This window comes from Danio aesculapii, chromosome 7 (assembly GCF_903798145.1).
Source record: "Danio aesculapii chromosome 7, fDanAes4.1, whole genome shotgun sequence".
Classification (NCBI taxonomy): Eukaryota; Metazoa; Chordata; class Actinopteri; order Cypriniformes; family Danionidae; genus Danio; species Danio aesculapii.
This window is the reverse complement of record NC_079441.1, coordinates 49,963,848-49,983,424: the sequence shown is the minus strand read 5'-3', so window position 1 is coordinate 49,983,424 and position 19,577 is coordinate 49,963,848. Positions and strand designations below refer to the sequence as shown.

General features: G+C 35.3%; 1 protein-coding gene across 7 annotated transcripts in view; it reads left to right on the top strand.

Moving 5' to 3' along the window:
* ppip5k1a (diphosphoinositol pentakisphosphate kinase 1a) overlaps positions 1-19,577 on the top strand; it is a 66,212-nt gene that overhangs the window by 1,087 nt on the left and 45,548 nt on the right. For all 7 annotated transcript variants that reach the window (XR_008838100.1, XM_056462080.1, XM_056462078.1 and 4 more), the window contains exons 2-15: positions 3,665-4,164; positions 5,349-5,544; positions 7,245-7,335; positions 7,453-7,538; positions 10,440-10,594; positions 12,729-12,830; positions 13,088-13,249; positions 13,375-13,496; positions 13,586-13,687; positions 13,826-13,912; positions 13,993-14,068; positions 17,660-17,769; positions 19,063-19,148; positions 19,223-19,348. Coding sequence is in view for 6 of the 7 variants with exons in the window: in XM_056462080.1 (XP_056318055.1) it covers positions 4,015-4,164; positions 5,349-5,544; positions 7,245-7,335; positions 7,453-7,538; positions 10,440-10,594; positions 12,729-12,830; positions 13,088-13,249; positions 13,375-13,496; positions 13,586-13,687; positions 13,826-13,912; positions 13,993-14,068; positions 17,660-17,769; positions 19,063-19,148; positions 19,223-19,348 (1,651 nt within the window). In the remaining variant the exon portion in view is untranslated. The remainder of the gene's footprint in view (positions 1-3,664; positions 4,165-5,348; positions 5,545-7,244; positions 7,336-7,452; positions 7,539-10,439; positions 10,595-12,728; positions 12,831-13,087; positions 13,250-13,374; positions 13,497-13,585; positions 13,688-13,825; positions 13,913-13,992; positions 14,069-17,659; positions 17,770-19,062; positions 19,149-19,222; positions 19,349-19,577) is intronic.

Below are 19,577 nucleotides of genomic sequence, written 5' to 3'. Positions count from 1 at the left end.
AAATGTACGATGTGAAAGCAGGTTTGTAAACTGAGACACTGGGGAGTCATTTTCTTGTTTAGAGACTAAACAAAAACTAGAACCTAAGTAAAGATGAGTTTATAATTCAGTCAATCTGGGGACGGGAAGGGCTGATTTTGCAGTGTGACACAAATCTCTGAGAACAGAGCTCTGTGGTCAGTCTGGACCGGAGAATTTGCTGACGTGAGGGCAGAAACTGTAACATGAGTGCCAGCATGATAATTAAGCACTGTGACACAAGCAAAGAGTGCTGTTGTTTTGAATGTTTTTAAAAAGCAAGCTCAAACATTTCTTCTTTTAAAAGAATCCAAAGCAATGAAAACCAAAGCAAAAATGAAAACCAAAACCAAAATGAAAACCAAAAAAAAAACAAAACTTTGAATGTCATCAAGACTAAAACAGTTAGAAAGCTATTGAGTAAACTGTTTTGTAGACTGATTTTAGCACAACCATAATGACTCGCAATGACAGCACTCCACCAAAGCTAAATCAAAGCAAATGATAGAGCTAACAGATATTCCAGTTCCTCTGTCCATTTTGCCAAAGCTTTGATGCCTTAAGAATTTAATGAAGGGATCTCAAAGTATTCCACATGAATAGATCCGTTTAGTTTTCTGATCAGTTTAGTTACTGATTTTACTTTTGCATTTTAATTTTTCTTATATGTATATTTAAATAAGACCATTTGATTTTCTGTAATGCTGTGAAAAGAGTATATAACAGTTTAAATATTTACTTGTTGCGCATCAATGAACTAGCTCTTCAGTGTTAGGACTTTCAGCAGTGAACATTAAACCACACTGAACTGAACTAAACTGAACTTCAACTCTGAAATCTGAACTGACACAGTTTTAATTTATTGGACTTCTATGTTAAGCTGCTTTGACACAATCTACACTGTAAAAGCGCTACAGAAATAAACATTAATTGAATTGAATTAGTTTTTTGCAGCAAACCTTAATAAAATAGAATGTAGGAAACACTTTAGCTAAAATGTACACAGCACTATTATCATGGTTATGTCAAATAATAGGGTATAGTGAGCTAGTGTTTTTCCCATACTGATAAACTTCCGGTGACCTGTTATTGTGAGTTTTTTCCATTTTATACGGTTCCTTTTACAGCATCGATGTTGAAATGTAATTAAAATTCATTCAGTTAAATAAACTTTGGCATTCATTTAGTTGTTCAAGCGTAAAACGAGACAAAAAGCCGTTTACTCACACGCGCCCGTCAGAATCGGCAGGCTAGCGCAGAAGCTCCATTGAATATACTGGGGTAAAATAAATGCTCATATTATAAAGACATGGTGGGAGAAATGTAATTTAATGCAGTGCTTCATGGACAATCTGAGACCCCAGATATCACTCAGCCAGTGGAGATCACTGATTTTTTTAAGAAAACTGACCTTAAATGCGCCGATTTTTGCATTGGCATACAGTTGACCGGAAGCGCTTAACCCAGGTTACTGGCAAATTCAAAGTCCTATTAGGATGCTTCGGCATATACCCTATTGGGATCAGATCAAATTATGTTTTGTATTTGTGACATGTTTAGTCAGTGTTCAAAAGATATGATAAACATCATTTCAAAATCATTTTAAAACATCATATTGTGCTTCAAAAATCACGTAACTCTTTTATATGGTGAATTTGTTCGGTAATATATCGAATAAAGACAACTAGCTAAATAAGCATTGTAAATTTAGATTTCACACAGACTTTAACTGATAAAGACAAATACAAAAATCACTCACTGGTCTTAACTGAATACCTTTCAGTCAATATAAATTACTGTTCATTTAAATTATAAAGTGAACAGTGTTTTTATATTTAAAGGCATAGTTAACCAAAACAATTTTAAACTCTGTCATCATTTACTCTCCAACACAAAAGATGAACACAAATGAAAATATTTTGATGAGAGCCAAAAACCTGTAGCCATTTGCTTCCATAGTATTTGTTTTTCCTACTATGGAATTCAGTGGTTACATGTTTTCAGCTTTCTGCAAAATATGTTATCTTGTCTTCAACAGAAAAAATAAACTTATAAAGGTTTATAACCACTTGAGGGAGAGTAATTTTTCATTTTTGGCAATCAATTCCTTTAATGTTGCTGGGTTTAGTTGGTAATTTTATTTGTATTTCTTACTGTATGGTTTAGTAACTTGCAAAATAATCTTAAAAACCAATGCAAGTTGTGTCAATGTTGTCTTAATTTTTTAAGCTTTTTTTAAGCTTAAGCAATGTTGTCTTTTTTATTTTAAGCTTCTATATAGGGCTTCACAATATATTGTTTCAGCATCAATATTGCAATGTTTGCATCTGCAATAGTCACATCTCAAGATCTGCATTTTCGAATCAAGATTATAGTTGACCAGAAGCCACAGTTGGAAACATGGAATTGTAAAGTTTGATTTGATTTGATTTATTTATTTCGAAAAAAAATATCATACATAAAAATTCTTTAACAAAAAATACATTTCAACATGGTCGAAATGGAGCAGTATGAAGCACAAGCTTATTATTTTCCCACCCCCATTACCACACACATCATTCGTCTATTTTTACTTTTACTATTATTCGTCATTGTCTTTTTACATGAGACAAATGAGCTTTGCATGAGACAATGTTTTATCCTTTTGACATCTTTGACATATTATATGTTTGATTCCATTTGTACATTTACATTTTATAAAGTTACTGAAATGCTTGTCATTTGCATGTGTTTTTAGGGCTTGTGACTGTGTGAACATTTCAAGCCAGATAAATCATTCAGACACAAGAAATGATACTGTTTGTAACTTAAAAAAAAGATTAATTGTGATTGTGTTATACTTGACATTTGATTATTCAGTTTGTGTACCTGAATATTGATAGATTCCCAAAAACCTGTTTTTTTCACTTGCATTTTTGCTTTACTATCACTTATCAATGTCACTTATCAATTACTTATCAATACTTGTGATAGAGTTATTGTATTTTATGCAGATGATTTTTTTCCAAATAGAACTATTCCAGTCATCTGGTGAAAATGTACTCAATATCACAATATGTATCGCATGGGGAAAATGTATCGCAATATCAGTTTTTTCCAATATTGTGCAGCCCTACTTCAATGTGATATTTGAGTGTTATAATTGTTCATTTATCACTGTTTATATGTGAACAACTAATCAATTACTAATATGAATTGCTTTTATGATCTCTTTTTTTACTTTTTGTAGCTTCACATTCAGTGGATTTGGACTTTAAGTAGTGGCAGTCAAATCCCATAGGTTTCAAATATTAAATATATCTTCATTTGGGCTTTAAACATGTAACAAATATAGGTGTATAAGTCTGGAATGACATGCTATCGATGGCAGAATGTTTGTAAATGATCCATTTCATTCAATAAGAATAATACAATCCTCTATCAACCCTTTGCTAATACAAACATCACTCCACATCCACTCCAATAGACATGATGATTTACATGCAGACTCACTGATTGATCAAGCCTATTGGTGGTGGATGAAGAGATTTCCCCCCCAAAATGTGTGTAAAGCACTTTGAGTGTCCAGAAAAGCGCTATATAAATGTTGATTATTATTATTATTTTTATTATTATAATTATTATAATTATTTGTTTGTTTTTCTAGGAAACAAGATGTCTCATTTCATCCTCCAGTTCAGTCTTTGAGTACATCAGGAGACCTGAAGAAAAATCCCTTCCCAAATACAACCGAAAAGCTTCAGCATTAAGCAGAATGGATTTGTGTTATCGGTCCATCACTTCAAGTCCTTGCCAATAACAATTTACCTGTACACTGGCAGGCTTCATTCAGCCTTTTGTTCTCTTCTCAGACCTTCATACACTCCGCTGGTAAACCCCACCACTGCTCTTGCAGGCTGGGCACAAAGCTGGTTTGGCCTCGTGCCCTTCCAGCTGGGTGTGGTATTGTGAGATGGCGCGGCAGGAAGCAGTGGGTCGCTGCCGCTGTGGACTGTAATGTCAGAGCCCAGCAGCCCCGGCGAGAGCCAGCGCGGCGCTCCCAGATTCTTCGTGGGCTGCGCGGAGGATGAGAGCGAGGGCCTGGACGACTACGCCAGCATGAGGACAGACATGGAGCTGTACGAAGACGACCTGGAGGATGACTCGGTATGGATTGAGTGCCTGCTCTAATGAAGGGGTTTTGCAGGAATTGCTTCTTATTGGGGATTCTCTGATCAGGATTTTTGCAGCCGTTACCAAATACCGATTCCTTGTCATGGTGATCGGCCGATACAGAGTACCGATTCTGATGCTTTAAGCTTTATAATGCCTAGAGCACATTTTCTTCTAAGTATGATACTTGAGTGGAGATCTCTGCTTACCTAAAAGTATAAATGAAAGATGCTGCATATAATTCCGTAAACACGTCTCATAGCTTGACTTTTAAGGGACTGTTTCATATGTGTTTATTAATCGTTCTTACTGTTCAATGAACGCAAACTGTCGTAGTTTATTGAAGACGGAAACCTCTCACTACACGAAAGCTCCGCACCTTCAGCAAACCTCCTAATACCTGCAGCACGAGGACTTTATGATTGTTTATGAGCGTCAAAAGTGGCTGATCTGAAATATTTGACTGCATGTCACTGCATATCAAACGACTTAAACGACTATATAACTAAAGAAATCTCCACTGTGCTGAGCGAGAGCGCTTCTGACCAGCGCATCATCGATGACGTAAGTGAGCACAGGCCCGAATGTAATGTGAGTGCGGGCCGTCGGGGGAGACGGGAGGGGGGACAAGTGTGCTTTGGCCTGGTTCAAGGCAACTGTACATTGTGTGAGTACGCCCTTTGTCATGGTCAGAAGCAGCTTTAGAGAAAATAATAGATAAAATGGGAAAAGAGTAGTAAGAAAATGACTTGCAATGCAATTTGGAAACATGGCAAATGATGGAGAATTCAACATGTCTCAATCAAGAAAAAGTTTGGAGCGCATATTTGATTCATAAGAAGTTAAAATGTGAACCTAAATCCATTACTTCTTTACTAAAAGAAAATATGTCTATAAACTACTGTTTATTGCAATAAGTAAAGTGAACTTATTATATATAATGTCAAAAACACCCAAGTTTCAGTTCTTATATGTAAAAAGGCCTAAATAGTCAAAGTCATTAAAAAATTTTGCTTATCTCCAACTAACACAAACACTTGCGATCGGTTCATGAGATCAGCCACATCAGCGAGTACCCATCGAGTCATTAAATGTGATTATCCGCTGATACCGATTTCATATCGATCGATGTCTAGGTAGATGTATGTCTCATTTAAATCTTGGTTTTGTCTCTGAAGCCTCCAGAGCGTCAGATCGTGATGGGGATTTGCTGTATGATGAAGAAATCCAAGTCCAAACCCATGACTCAGATCTTGGAGCGTCTTTGCAAGTTTGAGTACATAACAGTGGTCATCTTTCCAGAGGATGTCATTCTAAATGAACCGGTTGAGAAGTGGCCACTCTGCGACTGCCTGATCTCATTTCACTCCAAAGGTATGTCTTGGGTTTTTGCCCTTTGAGCCTGTTGAAGATCAAGTGTCTTCACTGAAGTCTGAATATAAAACGAGTCAATGAAGCAGTCCTGCGTCATTAAAGTTCACCCAAAAACAAAAATTGTCTTATCATTTACTCATCATATATTTAAAAGATTAGTATGGAAAACAATGCTTAATTAATAAGTCAAGCTTATTATAGTTAACGAAAACGAAAACTAGAATTTTCATTAAATGAAATAAAAAAACAAGAGTTTAAAAAAAATAATAATAAATAAAACTAACAAACTGTATTGTGTACATACAAACTAACTGAAACTAACTAAAATTATAGCTAAAACGTCCGTTTTTGTCTTTGCAAATGTATTTAATACAGACTGTAAGCATTTTAAAAGTAAATCTATTTGCTTTGCGCTGCCCGGTGTTTGACCCATATGGCATCTCAGAGTCTGTAATTATATTGATGCCGTTGGCCTGATCAAGCCGTAAAATGCACCCCCTCTGAAATGTGCGTCTATTAACTGAAATTGATATAAATAATATTAATAATAGAGTTATGACACTAATGAGAGTGTTGACTGATGTGAGTTTCATGAATGGAACCCTTCCCTTACAGAAGATATATAAATAAATAAATAGATTGACTTTAAATATAATACTGAGGAAATTAAGTAAATTGTTTATTGTGTGGTTTAGTTTAAAACAGCAACAACAATTTAGTGTTCTATGTAGACTAAAAGTCTGTTTAAAACCCACCAAAAAAGCCTAATTTTAGGCTACACTACAGTCAATTTTATTTGTTTACGTTTATTTGTAAACCTAGTGCGTTTTAAAATGCGTTTCACTTTTTATCCTTGTTATTTTCCATCAAAGTAATAATAAATTGACATTTTATTCAATTATGGCCTTTGATTTTTGTTTTAAATGTAGACTGTGAGAATGCTAGGCTGTGAAATGGGAGAATGCTAATGAAAGTCTATGGGGTGGAGCATTTTGCAGCAGCGGTGCGTTTCTTGACACAAAAGTCATTCTTGCTGTTGCTTCCTCGACAAAAACAAAGGCTGGACAAGACAACAGCATGGTGACAACATTAAATACCCGAGAAGATACTTAAAAGTATTAATTTAACACATCTGTGCCAAATAATAAGCTTTTATTTCTGTATTAGTGATCGCGATCGTGAATAAATCGTTCTTTTTAAACGGATCTTCTAAGTGAACTGGTTGAACTAATTCACCAAATCGAACTGAATCATTTGAAACGATTCACATCTCCAGTAACATTAAGGACTTATCCACAAAACTACTTGCTTATTAACATGACTGATACCCCCTCTGACTCGAAATAAACCAATATGTACTGTTATTCAGTTATTAGAACAGTACACTGAGATCAGATTTGACAAGCAGTGAACTGATAATACTGTGCGTGCGTGATTCAGTGAACTGAACACAAACAGTAAAGTACATGGCAGCCTGCTGTGATTGAACTGAACTTGAGAACAGCTGCAGCGTGGGTAAACCAAGGGCTTAAATGAGAGGATCTGGTGAAACGTAAGTTTATTTCATAACAGAAAATAGTAAGGGAATTTAAATAAGTGAATCATGCTTCAGTTGGCTTGCAAAACTTAACTAATGTAACTGATAAGATAATAAGATGTGTGTTGCATCTGTGTGACAGTAATGTTTTCTCTTGAGCTAGGTTTCCCCTTGGATAAGGCAGTGAGTTATGCAAAGCTCCGTAACCCGCTGCTTATCAATGATCTTAACATGCAGTATTACATACAGGACAGGTATTCCCATATTTATCATTAACCACAGTTTTGCAAGTGATCTCTCATGTTTGCACACATTTTTGAATTCTAGTTGATGTCTGAATAAGGGATTTGTCTGTTGTTTTCATATTTTAGGAGAGAGGTTTATCGTATCCTGCAGGAGGAGGGGATTGATCTACCACGCTATGCAGTGTTGAACCGTGACCCTGACAAGCCTGATGGTCAGACAAAGCTTATTTTAAACATGCATTTTATAATTTGGTATATCTAAAGTGTTTTTTTTCTTGATTTTATTTTGAGGAGTTGTCTATTGTAGGGCTGAGCGATTAATCGAAAAGTAATCGAAATCGACATTCAGAACCAATAATCGATCGAATTTTTCCAGCAGGATTTTTTCAATTACTTTCCCTACGTGTCATGTGACCCTGCTCTGTTAAAGGCTGATTTCAACTTCTGCGGCCACATCTGATCTCTGGTCAAGTAGGATGATGGACCCATTCTTGAGCCTTACTTTGCACTACATTGACGATGATTGGAAGCTGCGCGAGAGATGCCTTTAGAAAGCATGTAAAACTTGTCAGTGAACCTTGAAGGCAAAAAAAAATTAAACAAATAAATAAAATAATCATTCATTAATCGTAATTGAGTTAAAATGTTCAATTAATCGATTTTAGGCCAAATCGCCCAGCCCTAGTCTATTGTTATGTTCATGCTTAATTTCATCCATCAACAGTGAAGTATACAGTGGTCAATATTTGAAGTAGATCAACACCTTTCATCAAAGTTGTCCTAAATCTTGTGAACAACGCCCATTCTTGTCTTACGGTGCATTTCCACTGGCACATTGCAGTGCAGCATAGCGAGCATTTTCATTTTATTCATATGGACGTTCAGTGTAAATGGTCACACAGTGCATTATGGGATGGAAAGAGACTCAGAGGGAGTGTTTAGAGCAGCCGACGTAAGAATACCTTACATGCTCCAGAGCAGTAGTGTTGAGGCATTGCCAGCAGCATTGAGCTCGAATGGTGTATATGCACAGTAGGCATGTAACTGATCATGGTTGATCCGTGATTCGTACAGATCACAACCCACGGTTCGGAACACACACATTTTTTTACTGGTAGATTAATCCTAAATTTGCAACGATCACGCCTCTTGTGTCATTCAAATCCCATGTATGAAAGCATTTAGGCTTTCCTATAAAATATAATGATGACGGAAGTTGTGGGGGGTTATTCTTGATGTGGTGGGTTTCATTAAAGGTGTTTTCTGTCACTATCTCAACACCAAAGCAACATAAATTATAAATGATGGTGATTTGCATATGTTTATCAATCCTTCGAAACGCTGCATTCAAATCTGTGTTTGAAAAACGCAAAAATCAAGAAAGAGATTGAGTCTTTAGTCTTTTGAGTTAATTATGAAGTTACAAACAGTCAAATAATGTGCTAAAAAAAGAAAGTTGTAGGCAGCAATTACATTATTTAACCAAATAATCAGCCATCAAAAGTATGTCACTGAATAATTCTTTAAAATGAACTATCTAGCAATGACAGATAAAGTTTCACTAACTAAATCATTTATTAAAAATGAGACTAAAAATAAATATGGGTTGTACAAATTATAATGTTAGATTTCTGTATTTAGCGTTATCAGCAACAGTAGTAGTTTTTCACAGTATTGAATATTTTACAATTTATTTTTATTCAGCTGATTATTTCTTCATTTTATTTAAATATAATTACAGGTCTATTATGTTTATTAAAACCAAACTTTTCTTACATAACTGTTTTTTAACAAATGGAAAGCAAATTACATTTGTCTCGTCTTTTTGGCTGATCAGAAAATGGTCCGATCCGTGACTAAAAAACCATAATGTGGTCCGAACTGTGAGATTTGTGATCTGTTACTAATGCACAGCTAGTGTTTTTCAGCCAATGACAAAACTTCCAGTGAAAGCTTAATATGGCCATTTTCATTTTGATAAGGTTCCTTTTACAGCATCGATGTTGTAATGTAATTAAAATACATTCATTTAAATAAACTTAAGCATTCATTTAGTTGTTTAAGCGTAAAACAAAATGAAAAGACTGTGTAACCGCTAGCGCTGTCAGTACCAGCAGGCGAGCACAGAAACTCCATTGAAAATACTTGGGTAAAAAAATTGTGATATTTTAAAGATATGGCGGGGAATATTGGAATTTAATGCAGTGCTTCTTGTCCGGTCTGAGACTCACTTCATATCGTATATCTATCAGGCAGTGAAGATCACTGATTTAAAAAAGTATATGTCCGTGTGCATATACCCTATTTGATGCTGTCAAACATGCCGTTAGGCTGCATGTCCACCGAACCGCTTTGTTTTTTTCTCTGCTGAAACGTCAGCGCTGTTCTAAAAACAATCAGCTGTGTGCTTCTCTCTAACTGTCAAAGCATTTAAAAAATGCTGAGTGCACAGCCCTGAGCATAAAGTCGGTGTTTTAAAAATGTGCCGCTTCCATTGACAACAACAGAAAAAAAACTGCTCAACTGGTGTTTTTGTAATGCAATACTATATTAAAAAACTTTTTTCATCCACTTCAAATATTTTCTTACCATTTACTCACACTCAAGTGATTCTAAACATTTTGTATTTAATTCTTCTGCTGAACACAAAATAAGTTATGAAAGAAGCAGCCGTTGCCATCAATTGTAGGAACAGAAACGATTGCAGAATTTTCATTTCTGAGTGAACTATCCTTTTAATCTTAGCAAAGTGTCCTGCTTTGTCCCTGCTCTGATTTACTCTAGCTCTGAGTAAATATAGTCCCTCATGTGGAGCAGTTTTAAGTGTTTCACAGGCCAAAGACACAAATATTGCTCTGAGGCTCATGATGTGACCGTCTGGTGTCCAATGAGCCATTATGTTCTTGGCAGCTATGACGGTTCCCTGAGGACCTGGATAAATTTATCCTTCTCTAAACAAATGACAGTCAGATGGCTATATTTACCCAGCTGTTAATCCACATTAGGGTCATATTTTAGACAGTGATTGTATTATCTGTATATGTGCTCAGATATTGTTTTATTCGCTGGAACACTGTTCTGATTGGCCTTATCTTTCTTGTGTTTTGACACAGAGTGTAACCTGATTGAGGGAGAAGACCAAGTTGAAGTTAATGGCGAAGTGTTTCTGAAACCTTTTGTAGAGAAACCAGTTTCTGCTGAGGACCATAATGTGTACATCTACTACCCAACTTCTGCTGGAGGAGGCAGTCAGCGCCTCTTCAGAAAGGTCTTTTTTTGCAATGCCTGTCTAATAATACATGTTTATGGTTATTTTGGTTTGGCATACATGACTCCGAAATATTCTGTGTTAGTTTTAACCACTGCATGTGCAGAAACGAATAAAAAAGGTTTTTTATACATGTGAACTGACATTAGTTCTTATATTCAATATTGCAATATTGCAATGTTTATTTTGCGCACATTGTCAGTTTTAAGATGAACAATTAATTGGTGCAAGTTAATCCACTACAAAAAGTTTGTTTTGGCAATCTTCAATCAAAATCTGACCATTTGCTTCGGCATTTAGAGTTGCAATCCTTTTCTGTTTGTTGTCGGTTTGATTGCTTCAGACACAATATTCTTAACATTTTTACCGGTGGTTTGCTACAAGGGAATGATGCACAAAAAAAGGCAGATTCAGTTAGAACTACAAACTTTTGGATTAAATCCTGAGAACTCTTAATCTATTGTGTTTTGATTTGATAGAGGAATAAAACTTCACTAGAAAATGTATACGCTAATGCAAATCCTACCCAGTCATCTTTGAGTTTTGTTACATCTAGTTATAAACATTCTAATCCAGGGGTGCCCAAACTTTTTCTTATGAAAGGCCAAAATCCAAGCTTGATTGAGAGCTGTGGGCCGAAATTAATTATAGCAAACTAAAATAAATTTATATGAGTCATTTCCTAGTTTATTTCATAATATTTATAAATAAATTGAAAACAATTACTAATGCATTCTAATTTTTTGAAAATGTAGATTATTTCAATGAACTTATTACAGTAAAACTATTAAAAATATATATATTTATAAACCAATGGAGTTTAATGCGAATACACTAGTCATGCTGAACCTGCCTTTGTCTTGATTGCACGCTGATTTCTTCTCCTTTGTCACCTCTTCGTTAAGTGACAATATGTACATGAAAAAAAATCTGATTCATTTACAACATTTAATTGAAACATTTAATTTCAGTTAACTTTTTTGTTACTCAACAATAAAACAAACAAGGCATTCCCCAATCCTTTCCAATCTTTTTTCTTCTGGTGGGCCAAATCAAAGGATACAAAAGGCCAGCTGTATAGAATCTTACAGTCTATACACTATATTTCAAACAATTTATGCAGTTTGACATACTTTAATGTAGCATGACAATCAGAGGTGTCTAATCATTTTATTAGATTAGAAAATTATAATTAGGTCAGATATACTTATTGAAAAACTGCCTGATAATTCAAATGCAAGTCTTGTTTATACCTTTCATTCATGCATTTAAAAATCACTGTTTTACCAAGCAGAATTACACAGTACTGTAGGAAAGTTTTAAAATCCAGAAGTGATTGCACTTTTTCCGAAGTCAGAGAGTCTTTGGGATAAATTGATTGAAATAAATAAGGTCTGGTTTCATGTCTTGAAAAGTGTATTTGTTAAATTTGGCTACATTTGACTCCAGAGGTTGTCTGGGACATTATATGCTAAATAGGAAAATGTATCTACTTGATAATCTGCTGTTCTGTTTATACTCGGAAACTATGGTGTTAATCCTGTTATAAGCTCAAACTTCATTTTAAATAAAGGTTATTACTTCAATTACTTTTAAATACATTCCTGTAGCATTCTTGCTCAGTGGTTATTTCTGAATTGTAAATTTTGCTTCTGTTTTGTTGCAGATTAAATTGTTATCAAATATATTTAAACCAAAAGAATAAAAAAAAAAATTTCAGCTCAAACTGTACCATATGGAAGGACGATTATAAATTTCCCCAGATACATGTTAAAAGATTTTGGGCCATTTCGACCAGCCTTTTTCATATAAATACAAAAAAAGTGCATTTCAAATAAATATATGAGACGGAGTTTGACATTTTTACTTTAATTGTGATGCGCTGATGGTCTTTGTTAAATGATATATTCTGATAAAAATGATTATAAAATACCATCTAAAATCAAATAGTAGTATCTACGTTTCTGGAAATTTAGTTTATCTAATTTCCCCTTATTTACTTATAAATTTGGGCAGCTTGTTACTACATTTTAAAGAATCTTTCCCACAACCGACTACAGTGCTCAGAACTAGAGTTTACCAGCAAAACTATCCAGTACTGTAAATAGCAAGTGTAAATGTGTCTCTGTTTCAGATTGGGAGCAGAAGTAGTGTTTACTCTCCAGAGAGCAGTGTGAGAAAAACTGGCTCCTACATCTATGAAGAGTTCATGCCAACCGATGGCACAGATGTGAAGGTACTAAATAATAGACCATCTCCTCTATCTAGTGGATTGCGTTACCCTGTAGCTGTTGGTTTGCACACTGCAAAAAATGTATTTTTTTCATTTGTTCAATTCATTTCAGTTGTAACTTTGCTATTTTTAGAGTATTAGCAACATTTCATAGACTGACATTTAGACCTGTGGAAATATTTTTGGAAACTTTTTATAACCCCCTTTTGTGATGAAAATATCCTGTTCATTTTGATTTATTTTTGTTTGTTTTATCGCAGGTGTACACAGTAGGGCCAGATTACGCTCACGCAGAGGCTCGTAAGTCTCCTGCTCTCGATGGGAAAGTTGAGCGGGACAGTGAAGGAAAAGAAATCCGCTACCCAGTTATGCTCACTGCCATGGAGAAGCTGGTGGCTCGTAAAGTTTGTCTGGCATTCAAGGTAAGAGGATCTTACAAGAAAAATACTTGCAGAAGGAAAGCTTCAGCCTGAGCTTCAGCTTCTAAGACATTTTTAGGTCAAGATTTTGATGTGTGTTTTATTCTCAAAAACTCTTTGTACTGCAGCAAACAGTGTGTGGATTCGACCTCCTCCGAGCCAATGGCCACTCATATGTGTGTGATGTCAATGGATTTAGCTTTGTGAAGAATTCCATGAAATACTATGACGACTGTGCTAAGATACTAGGGTAAAAGCTAATATTAAAGATTCTAAAAGTTTGTCTTTTGATGTAACATGCAGATATAATATAGTTTGACTATTTATTTTTTATTTCAGAAACATTGTAATGAGGGAGCTGGCTCCTCAGTTCCAGATCCCCTGGTCCATACCTACAGAGGCAGAGGACATTCCTATTGTTCCCACTACATCTGGAACTATGTACTCATCACATGTTATTCTCATATGTTGGCTAAAACGTATTCTTTTACATTGTTTATTGATAATAGTCAAATTTTGGTATGCATTCAAAGTGTCCTTATTTTGATGTTGACGTTCTTTTATAATTCTGACAATTAGGATGGAGCTGCGTTGTGTTATTGCTGTGATCCGACATGGAGATCGCACACCAAAGCAGAAGATGAAGATGGAAGTGCGAAATGCCATGTGGGTTTTTGTTACCTGCTCGAAATACTAAATCATTTGAATTAAAATCAAATCATTTAAATATCTGGGTTTTTTTTCAGGTTTTTTGAACTTTTTGAAAAATACGGTGGGTATAAAACGGGCAAGCTGAAGCTTAAAAAACCCAAACAACTGCAGGTAATGATTTATTATTTTATGTTTTTAATGTGAGATCTATATTTATGATGTATTTCTTGCTATCTTGTTTATCTCACATTCTTAGTTTTGAGGTTAAAACAATTAAACTGTGCAAAGTTCATTTACTGGAAAAAAAAAAAACATTTATTTTGGTAATCTTTTGTCAAAATCTGTCCATTTGCTTCTACTCTGGAATGGCAGGCCTTCGTTTATGTCAGTTCAGTGCTTCCCACAGGCTTGAAAAATACTTGCGCTGATAGTCGGATTGAAACACACCATTTACCAACATCACATCAATAGTTAATCATATGCAACAAACCAAACATAATTTCATTTTTAATAATATTTGTATTTATTATGACACTGTTATACACTGTTTCTTTTCAGTTGGTTAAAAAGAAATACATATATGCTATTCAGGATCCATGTGCACCCACTGACAGGTCAAATCTGCTTCTCTCTCTCTTTCAAGTTCAAAGCAAACTTGAATGCCAAAGCATTTTAGATATGTATATAAAATAGCCTATGTAATGTATTAAAATAAATTAATAAAATAATCAGCAAATAAGAAATAAATTACAGAAAAGGTAATAAAAACAGACAATATCTCTAAAAATGATCATAATTGCAAGATTAAAATGAGTAGATTTATTTAAATAAGGCAAATGCGTTGATTAACCATTACTAATGGTGTACATACATTTTGCAGTCAGTTTAGATGTCACTTCGTCCTCTCCGAGTATATAGTAGTTATATAGTAGTATAGTATATATAAGTTTTTCTGAGTCGTTTAGATGAATGAATCTCATATTTACTTTTTCTCTTGGCTGTGCGTGTGCTGTCAGCTGTGAAACCAGGTGGAAAATAGTCTTTAATAAAAGAATAATGCAAAAACACATACAAGCTTTAGAAAGCAAAAGCAATAGTTGAATTTCGGACATTTTAGTAGATTTAGAAATCCGGGGCAGACTAATTTTTTAGTCCCAAAACTGCACATCTCTGTGGGTTTGCAGAGCATGCGAAACTGTCTATATGAGTGAACGAAACTGGTAAACGAGAGAAGATTTTCCACCACTTGGATGTTTGGTTATATTGGGCAGATACAAAAAGTAAACTAAATATACTTATATTTAGTCTAAGGCTATGTGTGGGAAGCACTGTAGTTTAACGGCTTGGACAAAATGTGCCATGGCCTTCCAACCATTAGTTTGCTGCAAGTGAAAGATGAGAGGAGGGGCACAAAAATAAAAACCCAGCCCCCTACTCAATATTCCATTTCAGTCTGCAGCAACTTCCAGCTCACCCTGAAATTAAATACAGTATATTGCATTATTACAATTGTTATAATTTGTTGAATTTATACAAGTGTTTCTCAAACTTATTTACTCATAACCCCCTAGTTTTTAGTGTAGTTCATTGACAATTCTGTTTTCTGTCATTTAAAAACTCAGTTAAATTAAATATAAGGAATCTATCTATTAATTATTAGAAAACATTGAAGACCTGTGGTGGTGATGCAGCCATGAAACGAATGATAGAGTGTGTATTATTTTCGGTTATACCACGGGTTTGCTGAATGCTTGATTCTGATTGGCTGACTTTCTAAGGCAGCGGTTTAATAATTTCTAAGGGGGCCACAGCTGTGCAGAGTTTAGTTCCAACCCTGCTTCAACACTCCTATCTGTAGGTTTCAAACAGGTCCAAAGCACTCAATTAGTTTAATCAGGTGTGTTTAATTAGGGTTGAAACAAAACTGTGCAGAGCTATGGCTCTCCAGGAACTGACACCTGTGTTCTAAGGCGTGCAATTTTATTCAGGGAACCACTACACTAAAGTAGTTCCAGGCAGGTCTTGACCACATTACAGTTCCATATCACTGAGCTAAATGATTTCAGTTATTTTACATCCTACAACAGTAAAAAGAAGGCTTAGAATGACAGGTGTAAGATACTAGTTCTACACACAAGAACAGTTTGAGGACAATAATCTGACAAATATCTGACATAGTACATCTGAACAGTGATTTGAAGGTGTGGTAGCAATAGTACAAGCAGAATAATTACCTCCAGTCTGTTCATTTATTTAAAAATAATGCAATTAAACCTGTGGACATTACACAAAGTTTCTTATTTTAGGTCTTCACTTAAAATAAGATTTTTTTGCAGATTTGTATTAAAGAAGCAAATCTTAAATTGATTTGGAGCACTTATCCTATGTGTCATCGAGTTCATCAATTCACTCTGTTAGTCTGTGTCCAAGCAACTAAGACTGCATGAGTTGCTAATGAGTTAGCCTAAACAAAACTGACAAGCAGTGGCGCAGTAGGTAGGGCTGTTGCCTCACAGCAAGAAGGTCGCTGGTTCGAGCCTCGGCTGTTGCCGTTTCTGTCTGGAGTTTGCATGTTCTCCCTGCGTTCGCGTTGGTTTCCTCTGGGTGCTCCGGTTTCCCCCACAGTCTATGACATGCGGTGCAGGTGAATTGGGTTGGCTAATTTGTCCATAGTGAATGAGTGTGTATGGATGTTTCCCAGAGATGGGTTGCGACTGAAAGGGCATCCGCTGCGTAAAACATATGCTGGATAAGTTGGCGGTTCATTCCGCTGTGGCGACCCCTTTTAATAAAGGGATTAAGCCGAAAAAAAATGAATCAATGAAAACTGACAAGCTTTTAGACAAACCATGTTGTGACATTTTTTCAACTTCACTTTGAAAATTACCGTTTGCAAAAAAATAAGGTATTAGTCACTTGCACTATATCTGGTAATTCTCAACGACTTTGTTTTTGTCTAATGCTAGCTGCAGTTCATGTGCTAACTAATATCATGCTGCGTGGCAGTGTGTAATTACTTATTGTTTTGTCAATTACCTGTGTTTTGTCATCAAAATGTAATACATATTCAGGGTCCTCCAAGAGTATTTTTACCATTAAACCCCATCATTAATTTCCAGTTATCAATAAATGTAATCCCATTGTTGGTCAGTGCAATTATAAGCCATTTTTTCTGTTAGCTTCCAAATAATTTTAAAGTTAAGTCAGTTTTTGGAATTTTTTGGTGAAGTTGGGAGGTTTCTGTAATACCACCTTCTTATCTATAGTTATGATAAGATAGCACAATTAGGAAATGCTGTGATGCTTACTGAAATGACTGTGGTTACCAAAATAGATATTTAGGAGGATCATTATTTGAAAATGTTAGCTTTTACTATGAATTTCTAAACTACAACAAGCTTCTTGTGCATCACATCTCAAGCCTCCATTGCAAATTTCAAAATGTCACTTTAGAACTAGTAAAGAAGACTAGAGCAGTTATTAGACACAGTAAAGAAGACTAGAGCAGTTATTAGACACAGAGATCCAGTCTGTGTGAATTAATCTGCCTTTCAACCTTTTTGCAGTAGCTCTACTAATAATGAAACTTTTAATACTTGTTTCCATATTTAACAATTTCAAATCAGCATTTTAAGGCCTCTTGGAAACTTGCTGAGGCATCATAATAAGTCCTGTACTCCTTATTAAAAAACTGCTTATTTAAACTGAATTTATTATTACAAACTGTGGTGTTACAGTGTATATATTCTGTTCTGTTTGCAGGAAGTTCTGGACATTACCAGGACACTTTTGGCAGATATAGGACAGCATACTGACTATGAAATTGAAGAGAAGAAGTCCAAGCTTGAACAACTAAAGACAGTTCTGGAAATGTAAGTAAATGTTAGATGTTAACTGGGCCATGTTAACTGGCTCACTTTCAGTCTACCTTGCTGACCTTCTTTTAGTCTTTTTTAGACATGTGGCATATTTTTCAGATCTGTGGCTCTTTTTCAAAAAATACAGCTTTTACATAAAGCTGTTATGTAAAACAATACTCTGAATGTCTGTATTCTTAACAGATGCTGTCTTGTGTGAAAATCCAAAATATTTCTAGAGATATAAATATAACACATCTTAAAACATATTTAGTTAATGGATGTTACAGTATATATGGACACTATGTTCAGTGTATTTCCAACATGCATTATTATTAGTATCTCAGTAGTGAGATTGACACAATGAAATTGCAGTATCCCCTTTCACAACCCTTGTCAAGCGTCATTCATTCAGCAATAGCAAAGATGCACTGGATCGACTTTAGAACAGCTGTTCTGGCAGTTGTCTGTGACTATGTTAAACATTTTTGACAATAGGCTCATTTTACAACTCTGCTTGAGTTAAACAGCTGAGTTTAACACTTTTTGTTAATTATTTAACGAATCTGATTAATTTGGGATCACATTTAGCTTAGCTTAGCATAGATCATTGAATCAGATTAGACCATTAGCATCTTGCTGATATGTGACCAAATTGTTTGAAGCTTGACTTTTCTGTAGTTACACCGTATACTAAGGCTAATGAAAAGTGGAAAATGAAAAGTTTCTATTTTCTTGCTACGGCTTCATCAGGCACAATGATTTTACATAGCACTTGAAAACTGACTAACTTCTGTAAATGTAGCCCATGTTACTACCTTCTTGCATGTAGAACATGCCTTGCCTTTTTTTATTCATAAGATGATCCAGAACTATTTTCAGGTGCTGCGTAACATCAGGTCTTTGATTATTATGCCATAATGAGAATGTAGTTCCTATTTATATCAGCCTAGAAAATAGCTCCTTTCATTTTCTGTTGGTCTTAGTACATGATGTAACTATGGATGAGTCAAGGTTTAACTTTTTGATCATTTTAAAACGAGATGCTAATGGTCTAATCCGATTCAATGATTTATGCTAAGCTAAGCTAAAAGTGCTACCACCAGACCTGGAGATCAGCTGAATGGATTCAAATATGTTAAAACTCACCTGTGTATCTCTAGGAGAGTTGTAAAAAGTGGAGTGTTCTTTAAATTAGACATCAGTTAAAAACAGTGAGGTGAAAGGGAAACTTTTATTGGAACCCAAAGGATACACCATAATCAAACTATTATCTCTGTTTTGATTTTGTTTATTTAAAATTTTCAGGTATGGCCATTTCTCTGGAATCAATAGGAAAGTGCAGCTAACCTACCTTCCTCATGGACAACCCAAAACATCCAGTGAGGAGGAAGGTATGAGGATTGTTGGTCAGAAAATGTGTTGGGTTGAAATTGTGTTGTGCATGATGGTACTGTTGTGTGTTCAGATACCCGTAAGGAGGGCCCCTCTATACTGCTGGTGCTGAAGTGGGGGGGAGAACTGACTCCAGCCGGCAGAGTTCAGGCTGAAGAACTCGGCAGGGCTTTTCGCTGCATGTATCCTGGAGGTCAAGGTACAGTAAGGTCAATTGCACAGACATTTATTACACTTGTGCCTTTATCACATCACACTAGATGTCTTTTTTTAGAGTCCGCTTGACTCCACAAATCTCATGCTTTCAGCTCCTCATAACTTTTGTAAACATTTCACACATTCAGTTTAGCGATTGGGTGACAATTTTCTAATGCCTATTAAACAGTAGTCTACAATTATTATGTGATGTTTTATTGGTAACTGGTGCA